We start from the raw sequence: 16471 nt of genomic DNA, 5'->3' as shown, positions 1-16471 counted from the left end.
GAGCCGATACTTTATCTCACCCTTTCCGATTCCATTGAATCTTTCTCAAGCCTACTAAAATCTTCCGATAAAATTTACATGAATCATTCTCAAGCCTACTAAAACCTTCCGATAAAATTTATATGAACTCCAGACAAATTTAAGAACCAATAATTTATCATCTCTCCATTAGAGTTCACCAAGATCCACCACAGAGTCCATTCTCGACACCCACAAATCTTCCCATAATTTTAAAACACTTATTCACATTTGTATTTAATAGTCTGTAGTGCACCAAAACTCTATGTATATTCAACTAAGCCTTCTTAGAAGAATTGGTATAAAATTCATTATGCGAATGATAATAGGCTTAATTCATGGATCAAATGATACCTAATAGAAGAGTAGTATAAATATTATGAATTGGGTAAAAAGATATATTATTAAATAGGCAATATTATTTATGGAGATTATATATTAATCGTCCTACTGATAAAATCACTATCGACTTCTAAGTTCATATAATAAATAATGTACTCTTTCTTACTTAACCCGACAATAATATAAAATATTAAAAAATTAAAAAATTTAAGAACAACCGTAAATTATTTTGACAAATGCATTATCAGATCTACGCACGCTATTATATCGTATCGAATTTAGAAAAGAACCTATCACATTATCTTATTTAGATTGTACATTAACTTAGACTATTTCATATAAATAAAAATATATTTTTCTTAAAATTTTAATAGAACACTATACTAAATTCAATATATTAAACTAACATATTTTAAATTAGGTCATTCTAATTTTAACCATTTATAAAACAAATACTAAAGTTACATATTTAAACGAGGCATACGCCACATAATAAAAACTCACTAGTTTGATAAAAAAAAACATAAATAATAATTCATTATATAATTTATATTGCAATAATTTAATTTATGAAATCCAAATAATCTACCGTTGGGCGCCATAGTAAACGGAAACTGTACCTAAGAATTAAGAAGCGCTCGCTAGTAGTCCAAGAAGAAGCACAAACGCAGAGTATTCAACAGATCGGAGCTCTCCTATCATCTTTCATCTGCTCTACACAATGGTAATTTCAGTCTCCTCTATTAATGTGTATCTATATATATGTGTCCGCGTTTTCAATTTGCTTAGTTTTGTGCATACAAGCCCTATATGTATTCAACCTATCAATTTGTTTTTCGTCCCTATTATTTATAATCGGGTGATTTGTCTCGACAATAATACAACTGCGACTCGATAATTATTATGTTTTGTTACACCAATTTTGATTTTCTGTATTTTAGGGTTTCATGGTGTATTCAAATTAGACCAAATTGATATTGATGAGAAATTTGAGTCTTTTTGATATGCTTAGTTTCATGTGTACTAATGTCGTGTTTGGTTGGGTTGAATTGAATGGAATGAGTAAAAATAAAAGAAAATAATAGTGTAGGAGTGAAAACTTTGAAAAAAAATGAGTGAGTGCAAATTGATATTGTATCTTGATTTTGTTGGCTGCGTATTAGTTCTTGTTATTTTAGGGGTTTTTGTCAATGGCGATATGTTTGTATAAACAAACTGTGTACCTTCAGGTTGACATCTTGTTTTGCTTGATTTCGATTCACTTTCTTATAGACTAGATTCTGCATTGTGCTGTTCGAGAGAAATTTAATTATTGACTTATTGATCTCTACCTAATGGCTTTCTAGTTTTGTATTAGCACATCTCTGGTGGTTTAATTGATCTGTACATCTTGAGAACATGTAGTGTGTCGTGAATTTAGCTTTTGAGGTTACTTATCAAGTTGTTGGGATCTGCTATTTGTTGCTTTAGGTATTGAACTATTATTTTGGTATCATTTAGACGTTTAATGATAGGGTAAAATTATCTACTACGTTGCTTTTCCGTGACAATGGGATTAGCAAACTTATAAACCGGACTGATAGGTGCAACTATAAAAGTACATTTGATTCCATTTTCCGATTCGCAAGTTGATATTCTTCTGTGCTATGATTTGAATGATGGATTATATTTATGATCATATTGAACCATGACATTAGTGCGAATATGATGTTACATCACCATAGCTCTGTGATTCCATATATAAATGTATCTCACTTGGATGATTTTAGAATTTTCAGGAAACAGAGGATGATGATGATTATGTTGAGTATGTCCCTGTTAAAAGGCGGAGGGAACTTGAAGCGAAAAAGATTTTGCAGAGGAAAGGGAATGCTACTTCTGTGGAAAGTGAATTAGAACCAACTAAAGTTGTTGAAACTAAACCTAGCCTGCTTGTTCAAGCATCACAGATTAAGCGTGACCTGCCGGAGGTTAGTCCCACAGAACAGATGGTTCAACAAGAGAAAGAGATGATGGAGCATCTGTCAGATCGTAAAACATTGATGTCAGTACGTGAACTTGCTAAAGGAATAACATACTCGGAACCATTGCCAACTGGATGGAAGCCTCCATTACCTATAAGAAAGATGTCTAGGAAAGCATGTGAGGGCATTAGGAAGCAGTGGCATATTATTGTTGATGGGGAAGATACCCCACCACCAATCAAGAATTTTAAAGACATGAGATTTCCTGAACCCATCTTAAAAAAGTTGGCACAGAAAGGAATTGTGCAGCCAACGCCTATCCAAGTTCAAGGGCTCCCAGTGATTTTATCAGGAAGGGACATGATTGGAATTGCTTTTACCGGGTCTGGGAAGACATTGGTCTTCGTGTTGCCAATTATAATGATGGCTGTACAGGAAGAGCTTATGATGCCTATTGCTCCTGGGGAAGGACCATTTGGTCTGATAGTTTGTCCATCTCGAGAGCTTGCTAGGCAAACTTATGATGTTGTCGAGGAATTTCTTACTTCGATGAGAGAGTACAATTATCCAGAGATAAGGCCACTGCTTTGCATTGGTGGTATTGATATGCGCTCTCAGTTAGACGTCGTGAAGAAAGGGGTCCATATTGTTGTAGCTACCCCTGGAAGGTTGAAGGACATGCTTGCAAAGAAGAAAATGAATCTTGATAATTGCAGATATTTAACTTTGGATGAGGCAGATAGGTTAGTGGATCTGGGTTTTGAAGATGATATACGGGAAGTGTTTGATCACTTTAAAGCTCAGAGACAAACTCTTCTATTTTCTGCCACTATGCCTACAAAGATCCAAAATTTTGCGAGAAGTGCATTGGTTAAACCTGTAACAGTTAATGTTGGAAGGGCAGGAGCTGCAAATCTTGATGTTATTCAAGAGGTTGAGTATGTGAAGCAAGAAGCAAAAATTGTTTACCTTCTAGAGTGTCTTCAGAAGACTCCACCTCCTGTACTAATATTTTGTGAAAACAAAGCAGATGTTGATGACATACATGAATATCTTCTTTTGAAAGGAGTTGAGGCAGTTTCAATTCATGGTGGCAAGGATCAGGAAGAGAGAGAGTATGCCATATCATCTTTTAAGGCATGCAAGAAAGATGTCTTGGTTGCAACAGATGTAGCCTCAAAGGGTTTGGATTTTCCCGATATTCAGCATGTAATTAATTATGATATGCCTGCTGAAATCGAAAACTATGTTCATAGGATTGGTCGGACGGGGAGATGTGGGAAAACTGGAATAGCCACAACATTTATCAATAAAAATCAAAGTGAGACGACGCTTCTTGATTTGAAGCATCTGCTCCAAGAAGCAAAACAGAGAATACCACCTGTGCTGGCTGAGCTGAGTGACCCAATGGAAGAAGCAAAGCAAGCAGAAGCTGTCGCTAATGCAAGTGGGGAGAAAGGCTGTGGCTATTGTGGTGGACTTGGTCATCGTATACGCGATTGTCCCAAGTTGGAGCATCAGAAGAGCATGCAGATTGCTGGCTCTAGGAGAGATTACTTTGGTGCTGGGGGTTACCGAGCTGAAATATAACTTGTGCAAATGGCAATGTTTTAGGATGTTTTTTTTCAATCTAGTGTTATGAACTCTTTCTAATTTAGCTTTTGTATACTTACAAGTTTATGTCTAGTTTTCCCTACGCATGCAATATAAACAGACCTTCTTTCTTTTTGCGTGGCACAGATTAAATTTTACCATGTCCATTTGAGCTATTTGGCACTGCAGTAGTGCAGTATGTACTTGTGAGTAGTTTTAAGTGGTGTGCATGGGTACAGATGATAACTTGTTAATTGTTATAGTCACAGAAGTTTTATTTAATACAACCAAACGTTTTATTTAACGTTTCCTCTGTTTATCGGATATTACTTCTGGTCTCAGTGATTTCTTTGAAGGATAGCTAAGTAGTGATTCCACAGTGTCAGAACCTGTTTCTTTCTTCACAGGCTAATGGCACAACCAGCATGCGGCTGTAGTGAAAATTGTTTTGTTCGACTGCAAAAGCAACTTCATGTACTGTTTTGTCGGAAACATAAATTGATCATCCCGTCCTCCCATTCATTTCTATACAGTTTGCTTTTTGGATGTCTCGTCGTTTCTATACATTTCAAAAATAACAACTTTTAATAATACAAATATAAAACATTATTATACCCATTATTTTCTTCCACTATCTAGTTCATGTTGTGTTTGCATGATTTTTTCTCACAAAAGTGAAAACGCCCGAGTACCATAAAAGGCCAAAATTTTATTTTGTCATTTAGGATATTAATCATTAAAATTATATTACGAGGGCCAATATCCGAAACTGAGACAAACAATCAATTAAATATGAGCCAATTCATTCTATGTAAATAAGAAAATTATTATTATATATTTTCCCCTATCTTCTAAATAATATTATGTTCAAAGTACCTTAATTTGAAAACTAAGTTAAAATTATTTAGTAAAGTGGGTTCTTTACAACAAACAATTAATAAATGAAGATAAGAATAAGAAAATTACATTGTTATGATATATCTTTTCAAAATTTCTCTCAACCCGATTTGGTCGACCCGCCCCGAATATATGTAAGAGTAAAAAATCAGACCCAAACTTACTTGGAACTCCTGGAGTTCTTAAATTGAAACCCTAGTTGTTGCCTCTATCTCTCTTCCGACGATCAAACTGAGTTAAAATGAGCTTCTCAAAACACAAGTACAAGCCCTCCTATGACTTCTGCGAAGAAATCTTGTCCGAAATATTCAAAAGACTTCCTGTTAAAGATGTCTTACGTTGCGGAGCTGTGCAAAAATCATGGTATTCTCTCATTAAAACTCCTACGTTTATTTCTCTTCACTCCAATCATCAAATACTTACTGCCGACATTAATCCTAAGTATTTGCTTTATAATGATACTATTAACAATTTATACACAGTACGTTCTGATGATTCACAATGTCGGAAATATTGCACATTTCACTATCCATTTGAATTGCCTAGTGAAGCCTGGTCTGGACAAGCAAATGGTTTATTTTGTGTGTCTACTATGTTTAATGAAGAACTTGGTTATAATCCCGACATTTATCTCTGGAATCCCCTTGTTAGCAAATTTGGGATTATCCCGGGTTCACCACTTCCGAGGTTTTCGTATAAGGAGATTAGGTGGAATGCTTTAGCTTTTGGGTTTTTACCGGAAGTTAATGATTATGTTGTGGTACATGTTGTGAAACCTAGTTCAACCGCTGAACCTGACTCACCTGACGCTGACTATTACGCTTTTAATCCTTATGATACCCCCCCTTATGCACATTACCCGCACTCGGTCAAGATTGGTGTTTATAGTCTAAACACTAATTCTTGGAAGGAAATATGCCAAGATAATGTTTTTGTTGATTCTATAAGTACTGATGCGTCGGAATTTGTTAATGGTACTGCATTTTGGGTAGGGTATAATTATGATCTGGTACAGCAGGTAGTTATGTACTTTGATACAAAGACAAATGTACTGGGACAGATTTCGGTGCCTAACAGGATGGCACGTCATACCCGCCAGCTTGAGAATCCTGTTATCCTTCCGTTCGGTCAATCTATTGCTTACTTTGTTGAGGGAGATGTGGATGATTGGGATGATGACGATTATGAGTATGATGATTTTGGCACTTCTCATTTGGATATTTGGGTATTGAATGACGAGAGGAGGGTATTGAATGACGAGAGTATAAATGAGGATTTTTGGGAGAACAAGATGAGGACATATGAGGATGCCTGGAAGAACAAGATGAGTGTTAAGCTAAGTGAAAATATTTCGGCTGAGGTATTGGGTACGAGGAACAATGGTGCACCAATACTAGCAAAATCAAACAATCTAATTTCATATGATCTTGATACTCATGAACCATATGATTTCGTTGAATCATGTGATCGTTTGACTCAGTTTTACTATCTTAACGAGGGCTCTAAATCACCTTTTCTTATTTGTCCTTTTGTGGAAACTCTAGCTTTGCTTGATATTGATTGAAATTATTTAAGAAGATGTTATGTCGGAAGCCTGTTTATTGTGATGGGAAGTTGCTTAAGTTCTTCAACTTTCCATGAAGGAAAATTTCGATATCTGATTGATAATGACATCAGGGAGTTTTAGCCTATATGCTGAAAAGGATGAGATGAAGAAAACTCTTCTTGGATTATGTGGATTATGTTTATGTTTTTTATTGTATCGTTTATCGTTTAGCTTAATATTGTGTTACGTTTTTGAGAATATGTTGTTTTGGCATTATATTTTGAACTTAATTAGCATTTGGTATTAGGTTGTGTAGCATGCTTAATTATACATTTTTGACCAAATATGCATTTCACATTGGGGGTGTATAGAGAATGGGTGAGAGCCTATTGGGGTAGATGGTGAGTAGATCATCTGTGACCCAACCCTCTGAATACTCCTTTGCAGAAGGCTTCTTGTAACAACCTGTCCGACATCTTATAATTTAATTGGTGGACCAAGTACCAACAATGTCATGATCCATTAGGAATTTACGGTAGTTTTTACAGGATATCCAAGTTAGTTGAATCTAGGCTATTGAACTTAGAATTAATTTGGATTTGGATTGCAATAGATCTGGAGTTGTCTCAGGTTATAACAATTGTAACTTTCAACCACTTGTTTAATCAAGTAATTGGGGAGCAGAGCTAACGCCTAGGGCAACTTTCTTTCATCACTTTATAATAGAACTCAGTTCACAAGTCTAGTATGTATCTATTAAATGCCAATTTACAACTTATTACAGAGGTATGGTCTGACTCATTCCATGTTTTAAACAGTTTCATCCTCATGATCTACTACTGTGCTATGTATGCTTTGAGCAATACCAGCATTAATTCTTCTTTTAATCTCTTAGTTTGGTTGAATTTAGTCTACGTAATCAGAGATTGTAAGATTTTTCTTCCTGCACAAGGTTTGAGATATTGAGTCGAAATGTTCCTGTGTAGTGATCAGTTTTTGATTTGCTAGAAAATATATTCTTATGCCAGCACCTACTTGAAACTCTTTACATCAAATATTTGCTTGAAGCTTCAAATTAAGACAAATGACAGAAACATATCCTTCCCAATAATTATGAGACATCAAGCAGTAGAAGACTATTAGTACCAGAAGCTTATGAGGTCCATCAACACTATATTTGAGAAGCCTGACAAGGTTGCAGTGATGGGTTCTTCCTATGACTTTCATCTCATTCTGTAACTCTCTATCCCCTTCTGCTAACATATTGTCCAGTCTCTTCACAACTAATGCTTGATTTTTTAAAGTTTAATATCCCTTTATAAACTGTTCTAGATGATGCTCTTCCAATTTCTTCTTGAAAACCATTCACTTTCTCTAATTCTGCACAAATAAATGACCACGGAGCAATATCTTCAAGAAATTCAAAATTTTCATTGACTAGATTCCTTTTCCCTGCGCATGCATGATTTCTGTACACAATAAATCCAGAAATCATAAAGACTGTAAAAGCCAAGGCAATAACTGAAACACCGATGTTAAGAATCTCTCTGCAGGGCTCTTTCTTTGTTTTAGTCTTGAGATCAGTTGGAGCTTCTCTATCGAGTTCTGGCGAGGTCCACTTGATGTAGGCAATGTTAGTTTCCAACAGTGATCTTCTACCATATCTTAATGGATGCCTTTGTTTTTTGCACTCCCCGGCTGTCTTTAAAAAAGGCTGCTTCACAATTACAGTCCAAACAAGCTGCTTCACACTCATCTTTAATGTCCAATTTAAGAACACAATAAGGATCATATTCCCACCAAGTATTCGCCACTGCTCTCCTGCTATATTGGATTCGCTGCTCCTTGTTCTTGCAACTGTTACCAGTATTATTCTTCTCACATCCTGCAGTCCCGTCGCCAGGACTAACATAACTGAATCCGGTTAAACACAGACATTTGACTTCATTATCATCTAGAGTACAGTATCCATTGAGGCCACATAAACCTTTTGGGTCACATTTGTCAGGAGATGATTCCCATAGAACTGATGGGTTGTTGCCTTTATTACAAACTCAATGAAAAAGTCGAAAGATACCATCAGAATCTGATTTCGCAAGGTAAAGTCTCCGTGTCTCAGAACGCCCACCAGTTAGATTTAGTAGAGTGGTGAATGGTGAACACACACTACTTTCATTCTTCCTAATATCTTCCTGAATATGAATGTCGTCCGAGTATAACTGTCTGTGGACCATGTGGACCTGGTATAATAGCTTCCTTGATTTTCAGGGTTGATCAATTTTCACTATGTCACTTTCTTGTACTGTTTTCTTCTTTTTCTTGAGAAAGCAGAACAAAGCAACTGAAAGAAATGCAAGAAAATAAGATCCCTTCAAGAGAGACAAAAATGACAACTATGACAGTATGTGAATGACGTCCTGGTGGAGTTGGAACATTATGAGATGGTAGTGGCGCCTATTTTCGTGTGTTTTCGGCTTCCATCCTAACTCGTATCCCTTGTAGCTTCCTCTTTAACTAGAGAAGCTTGAGCCTTTGTAAGGTCAAGGGTCATAAGTTAGTTATTTTACATATAACTTGTATGTTTGTGCTCATACTTGGTAGATCTATCAATCTACATACTTGTTTTCAAGTTTCGTTCACTTTGGTATAGAAACACACTTGTTCTTGACTTGTTCGTTTAGTGTGTTTCGGAGCCATTGTAGAAACTCATTAGGGGGAAAGCTTTTGATATCTTCATTCTTAAAGTCCTTGCAATAAGTTTGATACTGAACTATTCTTGATCCAAACTTAAACGTGTGTGCTTGTTTTTCCCTTAAGTGGTTTAAACTCTATTTTTTAAGAATCAAAGAATAGTTTAAATCTTGGTTGGAACTTGTTAATACCACCTTTTTGTTGAGTGGGTTCAACCCAAGTCTCACATCGGAAAGATAAAAGAAGATTTATCTTGAATATAAGCAGCCAAAGAACTCCATTAGTATGAGGCTTTTTGGGAGGAGCCCGAAAGCAAATCCGTGCGGGCTTGACCACGGCCCAGAGCAGACAATATCATATTAATGCGGAGTTAAGGGTGTTGCGCGGCCCAACACTTTTATTCCCGAGTTAAATACTTTGAACAAAGATCGAACAAGCTAGACCACTTGAACTAGCTTAACCAAGTCCAAGCAACCATTCGGCCAAAACAAGCTATATTCGGCCAAATATAATGATTATTGCCTAGGTTGGTTTTTGCTTGTCTCAACCATAAACCAAGTGCTCCTAGCATTTTTGAAGTCTTGTATATTTTAAGTCCACACCTTATCTTTGATTTAATCCAATCATACTTACTGTCTGGTCAATCTTTTCAGGTGTTCCGTCTTCTCTCGTAAGATCTACAACATATAAACGCAAAGACGTCCTTCCATGCCTCGTCGTAGATCCGCCTTTTCAAATCACGTGCTCATGCAACCATATTGATACAGGAGACTGATTTTGTTATTACATATTGTCTGCCAGACCATTGGTGACACTATATTTGCCGACACACCAACCTGTTGCCTAAAGTAAAACTAGCTGGGTGCAAATTTTAAGCGCAGCTCGTCACGAACATATCCAAATTCAGCATTTCTTTTTTGTCAGGAATCCAGGCTCAGCTTTTGGTTTAACGATATTCAGAAATATGTATTTTGCGACAAATTTTAGTAGTCGAATATGGTAGATAATGAATATTACAGCTTATCTTGATTAAATATAGTTACCCAGTCAATATTAAGTTGCAATTAATTTACTTTTATTCGTTAGAAGTTGAGAACAAATACATTATTATTTGCTTTGCCATAAATATTTTGAATTTCCAACTTAGAAATTCATTTTCCCCACACAGTCGCTAAGTGAGATGAAAATAAGTACAGCGGATGCACATATGTGTTTATAAAAAATTAATATATACAGTAAATTAACAGGTTTTGATTACTATTTTAATAATTTTTACTATTAGAGATGCTCTAATAATACATCTTCCTGTCCACTAAAGGTCACTGCCGAATCATGTAACAATCTGCAAAAATTCACTGACATTTTAGCTCTGGTGATAAATTGAGAGATGATGAAACATTGTCACAAACGCAGAGTTGAACCTAAAAAAGAGTTGGAAATTGTTAGACATCTTCTAATACCTCATAATGAAATTTTGATATTTGTTAAATCAGACCATGCAATATAACAATATTGCTACACCGTTATAGTTCAACAACTTTACACGGGCAAAAATTATTTTGAGTAGCCCTACACGTGATCAATTTTTTATTATGTCAATGATTAAAGCGATTACTCGTCAGAAAATAAGCAACATCATAATTAATAAAATAATCAGCACGCCAACATTTGAAATAGGTAAAGCCCTCAAGATTCTATTTATGCCTTGCTTTTAGTGCATCAGGTTTCGTCTATCTTCAATTGTATGGAAAATTTACTTTCAAAGCTGTACAATCTTGACCTGGAATAGAAATGCCACAGTTCACCGTCGTTACTAGATCACTTTTACTTGCATAGAAAATAAGATTATTCATGCCCGATCTTTAATTTGGTTCAGTTCGATTTTACTCAACCTTAATTAATATTCCAAATGTATCAACTATCGAGATAAATTGCTACCCGGATTTTATGAATCCAGCTACAAACTCCTTGGCTTAGCTGATCATTTATATCGGGTGTTTGGCTACCGGGTTTATCCGAATGTTTGGCACCAGGAGTGCTTAAAATGATGTTTTATTAAAAAAATCATGTCATTAAAAAATGTACTTGATATTAAATCAATTTTTGATTTGTTTGCATAATAAATAGTTTTTAATTTAAAATTAAGAACATAATTTTTAATTCGCGACTTAAAGTCTGAGACAAATATGCTCATTGTCCTCTGTCCTATCCGTGTCAAAGAAATAATGAATTAAAGATATTATTATTGTTATAATCAGACAGGACATGTCACCAAATTCTTCTTAGTGCAGCTGCATGTTACGTGGGACATGTAACGCAGGTATTGTTTGCTTAGAAAGTTTACGTAATCTTTCTATGAAATATGAATTATTGAAAACAAAATTCAGCACTCCTGCATTGACTAAATTGGCAATGTTAAAACGATTGACGAAACAAATTGTAAGAGCAAGCCCTTGGCTAAAAAATGAGGTGGCATACTTAAAATAAAAAAAATTTAGCCAACAGCTCCAAAAACCCAACTCCAACCATGCTCATCTGTTGTCTATAAATTTAACCAACCTCCTATGGATGGCTAAATTTGTCGAACCTCTACAGGTCTGTAAGAAAATCTGTAGGAAGATTGTACATCATTTATTACCATATTGAACTGATATATTCTATTTTAACAATTTAAAATATAAATAACATACTATTTTTAAATTATAGCCAACCAATATAGTCAGTACCATTGAAGCAAAATGTCTTACAGGTTCAGCAAATTTTACATAATGTCTTACATGTCCAATTTAGCCAACGATTATACTCCCTCCGTCCCGGTCAATTGTATACAGTTTCCTTTTTTGGATGTCCCATCATTTCTATACATTCCCAAAATAGCAACTTTTTATAATATAAAACACTATTACACCCACTACCTTCTTCCACTATCTTCATTCTATAATAATAAAAAGGGAAAATAGATTTTTTTGCCACCCAATTTATTATTTGTTTAGAAACCTACCACTGAACTATAATTTTTTTCTTTTTTGCCACTAATGTTAGGTTCGGATTTTTTTTTGTCACTAACGTTAGGTTCAGATTTGATTATTAACACTATGTTATTCTTTTTTGAATTAATTGCATTTGGCGCCCCTTTGATTTCAGCATATTGCACATTGCACCTAATAGTTTTGGAATAAACACTATGCAGCCCCTTACTTTTAACCCGTAGACACTTTGCACCCTTTCCGTTATCTTCTACCGTTACCGTTAACCTTTGAAGGGGCATTTTGGGAAATTTTATTATATTTAATTAAAATCAGACCTTTATTTAAATTTTCCGATCATCTAAACGATATTTTTCGGAAATCTATTTTCCGATAGTCTGCAATATAATAGTGATATGTGTCTGTATCTTTATATGTAGTACTCCATATGTGTCCTAGGTAGTGTATCTTAGAAGACGAGAGTACGGATTTTTTTTACTCAGAAAGGAAATATCAAAATTAACTTATGAAACTATATTTATAAAAAGTGGGAACCTTAAAATACGTGACAAGTAGTGGTAAAGAACTATAAAGTCAAGTGATACTATATATTTGTGGAGTCTTAAAATAATTCATAAAACTAATTTTTTTAGGTTCTTAAAATGCCTGTTAAACTCTCGTACTTCAATGTAAACTAGTTAAGGGACATATATATGACTGTATATAATGTTATGGACACATATCATATCACCATAATATTGCAGACAACCACTATGTTTTTATAATGCTAAAAAAATAACATATTGTTAATAATCAAATCAAAACATAACGTTAGTGACAAAAAAAATCCAACGTTTTTTTAAGGAAAAAAAAACATTAAATTTTATTCAGAAAAAATAAAATAAAATAATTTTTGAAATTTTTTGGAGTCTCAAAATGCGTGTCCAACTCTCGTCCTCCAAGGTAAACTACCCAGGACACTACATAAAAATATAGACACATATCAGATTGCCATTATATTGCAGACTAACACTATATTTTAATAATACTAAAAAAATAACATAGTGTTAATAATCAAATCCGAACCTAACGTTAATGACAAAAAAAAGTCCGAACCTAACATTAGTGACAAAAAAGAAAAAAATTATAGTTCAGTGGTAGGTTTCTAAACAAATAATAAGTTGGGTGGCAAAACAATCTATTTTCCCTAATAAAAACACTATTACACCCACTACTTTCTTCCACTATCTCAAATCTATTATTAAAAATAAGTGGGACCCATCAATTCACCCACTTTCCATCTAACTTTACTCATTTCTTACACTTTTTCTTGGTCTCCGTGTCCAATCCCAATGTATATTATTCATCGGGACGGAGGGAGTAGTCAACACCGTTGGAGATGCTCTAATATTCTTTTGCATATGTCGCACTCTGTATTAATAATTCCGCAGCCAACTGGGTTTTCTTTTACGTTTGTCAATACCGGAGTGCTACGCACGTGTTTGATCTGTTTTTTATTTATTTATTTAATTAACTATTTCAAAACTACTAAGGAATACTCCCTCCGTCCCTCTGATTTTTATACACTTTCCTTTTCGGGATGTCCCATTCAATTCTATACATTTCAAAACTTTCCTAAAATAGTAAATTTTTATAATAAAAAAATCCCACTCACCCACTAACTTCATCTACTTTTCTAAATCTATCACTTAAATATTAATGGGTCCCACCACTTTACTTACTTTTTTTTTCTTTCTTATTACTTTACATTACTTTATACACTTTTCTTAGTCTCCGTGCCCGATACAAATGTATACATCTAAATGGGACGGAGGGAGTAGTTTTTTTCACATAGATACAATCGCTGATGTACTTGATGTTCCAGTTAATTAGCTAAGCTGATAGTAAAACGCAACCAAAGAGAAGGAAAATGACAAATTAGAATTTCAAGCTGAACAAGCTATTCCATATATATACAAACTTGTTACTTTGTGTCAACTTCCTCGTGCAATTAGCAACTAATTAAGCACTCATTAGCCACCAAGCTTGACCATTTGTAATGGAGAATTGTTAATATTAAGTGACCATCTTTTCATACTTTCGTTGTCATATTCATCAAGGGGAAATTAACACATGCATGCATCATGCATGTGCTTCCCGCAAGCTAGCGGCACCGATTATATATATATATATATATATAAAATAATTTTCAGTTGGGAGATGCTTTATCGAATTTCCATATCAATATCAAGTATCCAAGTCTCAGATGTTCTTTCAGGGGGGCTTGACTAAATGACTATATGTACACAAACAGACCAGAGTCCATAAAAATAATAATTTGCTTTGACTGGAGTTTATCATTTATTATTTTATCGTATAATACTGATCAGTGCTCTTACCATATAACTTTTTCTATTATTATATTTTTTTAATAGTTAATATAATTTCGCATATATATTAATGTGAGAATGATGTACATCTTTAGATTGATATTTTTAAATTATTATAAAATATGTTTAAGTTAATATACTTTTATTAAACATTATATATGTCGAAAGATTTATAAATAAATAGTTCGTCAGATATTTTTTAGTGAGAATGCTAAGGAGACCGGCCATGTAAACCTGCTCCAACTAACCGATCAAATTCTTTTACTTTTTAATATTTTAATTTTAATAATATAATTTAGATATATATATATATATATATATATTTCGATTTTGATTTGTATATATTCTTGTTTTAATTAATTACATACGCATTCAATTATTTTTCAACTTTTTTTTATATAAATTAATGATTTTAGCTACCAATCATTTATTTGCTAGTATATTAGATCGTGTTAGTTAACTTTAATCAATAGACTGTTAAGAGAATTACTTGCGAATTCAATGACGAATAATGGTTTAGGAGAGGAGTGTAACATCAAAGCTTAAAATATTTAAAGTGTGTTCATTGTCATTATTTTAGGAAAAAAGTAGCGGTGGAAAATAAAGAATTATAGATTTACTTTATCGGCAATGATTGTATTTAAAAAAATAGACTAATTAGTTAACTTGATACATCATACATATGAATATGGCCAGGAGATTTTTATGCGCTTTTATTGTAGGCTAATGTCAAAACTGGCATGCAATCTACTTTATCGTCTGCTATGGAGTAAACTTGCAAGTTTAAATTATACAGGGAAGAGCGAGGGAAAGTTGGAAAAAGATCCCGTTTTTTGCTAAATAAAGGTGATCGAAAATGCCTACCACTCTCATTTAGCTTCTCATATTTTTATAGTTGTCAGAAAATGTTAGTCAATACTGGCAGGCAATTGAATTTTCAGTGCTTACGGTTCTAACGAATATCCAAATTTCCGTTGGACCGTAGTGGAAGACGTACAATTAAATTTATCAGCACATACAATACGGTTTTCCTACGGCGACTTTTCTTATATTAATTTGTTATGCATTTATCAATAAACATTTAATGAAATAGAATTCTAATATTTGCAAAACTAATCAAAACTCTTAGAGCATCTCCAACCATACAAAACCTTTAGAAAAAAGGTGAGTTGTCATTCCAAATATAAAAAATTTAGCCAACTTGTTAAAAAAATCACACTCCAATCACATGAATCTGTTTTCTATAATTGTAGCCAACCTCCTATGGTTGACTATATTTGTCGAACCTCTACAGGTCTGTAAGAAAATCTGTAGGAAGATTGCACATCATTTATTACCATATTAACTGATATATTCTATTTTAACAATCTAAAATATTAATAATACACTATTTTTAAATTATAGCCAATACCATTGAAGCAAAATGTCTTACAGGTTCAGCAAATTTTACATAATGTCTTACAGGTCTAATTTAGCCAACGATTATAGTCAACGTCGTTGGAGATGCTCTTAGAAATTTATCAGTCGTCATTATTAAAAACGAAACTATGAAATTCGAGAAACCCGTTGAGAATTCGCATAATCAATTTGAGCGCGGTAAGATTTTCTTCTCCCCCACATAGTCAAATTGAGCCTGTACTGCAGTGTCCACAAGACCAAGAGCATTGATACCTTCCACGGAGAAATTAATTGTTTTTAGAATTTGCCTGAAGCTTAGGTTTATAACTATATTTCTGTTTTGAAAACTTTATGATCACTAAAAATATTTTGTTATTTTTGATTTGAGACACCCCAATTATCATAAAAAATTCACGTAAAATATATTTTGTGTTTTATATTCATTAAATTAAATATAAATAGTGAAATTCGTGCTATGGAGTACATACAGACTACATGAGCATTGGTAATTACATTGCTCATGTTGATCAGTTTAGCACCCAGTATAATTTTTGTAACAGTAATACAACATATTAGAGTATCAGTAATATTAACGCAACGCTACGAGGACGTTTGGATTAAGGTTGGGAATGAGAACGGGGGTTAATGGGAATAGTATAGTAACCC

At 33.9% G+C, this 16471-nt stretch overlaps 2 protein-coding genes across 3 annotated transcripts; both read left to right on the top strand.

Annotated features, from left to right (window-relative positions):
• Window positions 1–942: 942 nt before the first annotated feature.
• Window positions 943–4048, top strand: LOC108215642 (DEAD-box ATP-dependent RNA helicase 35). Of its 2 annotated transcripts, none has more exons than XM_017388170.2 (2): window positions 943–1084; window positions 2130–4048. In XM_017388170.2, exons 1-2 carry the CDS (start codon window positions 1082–1084, stop codon window positions 3912–3914), a joined length of 1788 nt encoding a protein of 595 aa, XP_017243659.1. In that variant the 5' UTR covers window positions 943–1081; the 3' UTR covers window positions 3915–4048. The 2 variants fall into 2 exon arrangements, with proteins under 2 accessions (XP_017243659.1, XP_017243660.1); XM_017388171.2 differs by having other exon boundaries at window positions 945–1084; window positions 2139–4048.
• An 884-nt stretch (window positions 4049–4932) lies between these two features.
• On the top strand, window positions 4933–6666 carry LOC108216204 (F-box/kelch-repeat protein At3g06240-like). Its single transcript, XM_017388898.2, has 2 exons — window positions 4933–5177; window positions 5297–6666. The coding sequence occupies exons 1-2, from the start codon at window positions 5090–5092 to the stop codon at window positions 6376–6378; spliced, it is 1170 nt and encodes a 389-aa protein (XP_017244387.1). The 5' UTR covers window positions 4933–5089; the 3' UTR covers window positions 6379–6666.
• Window positions 6667–16471: the final 9805 nt, after the last annotated feature.

Source organism: Daucus carota, chromosome 4 (genome assembly GCF_001625215.2).
Source record: "Daucus carota subsp. sativus chromosome 4, DH1 v3.0, whole genome shotgun sequence".
NCBI lineage: Eukaryota > Viridiplantae > Streptophyta > Magnoliopsida > Apiales > Apiaceae > Daucus > Daucus carota.
The sequence above is the reverse complement of the archived record's forward strand: the minus strand, read 5'-3'. Positions and strand labels throughout refer to the sequence as shown.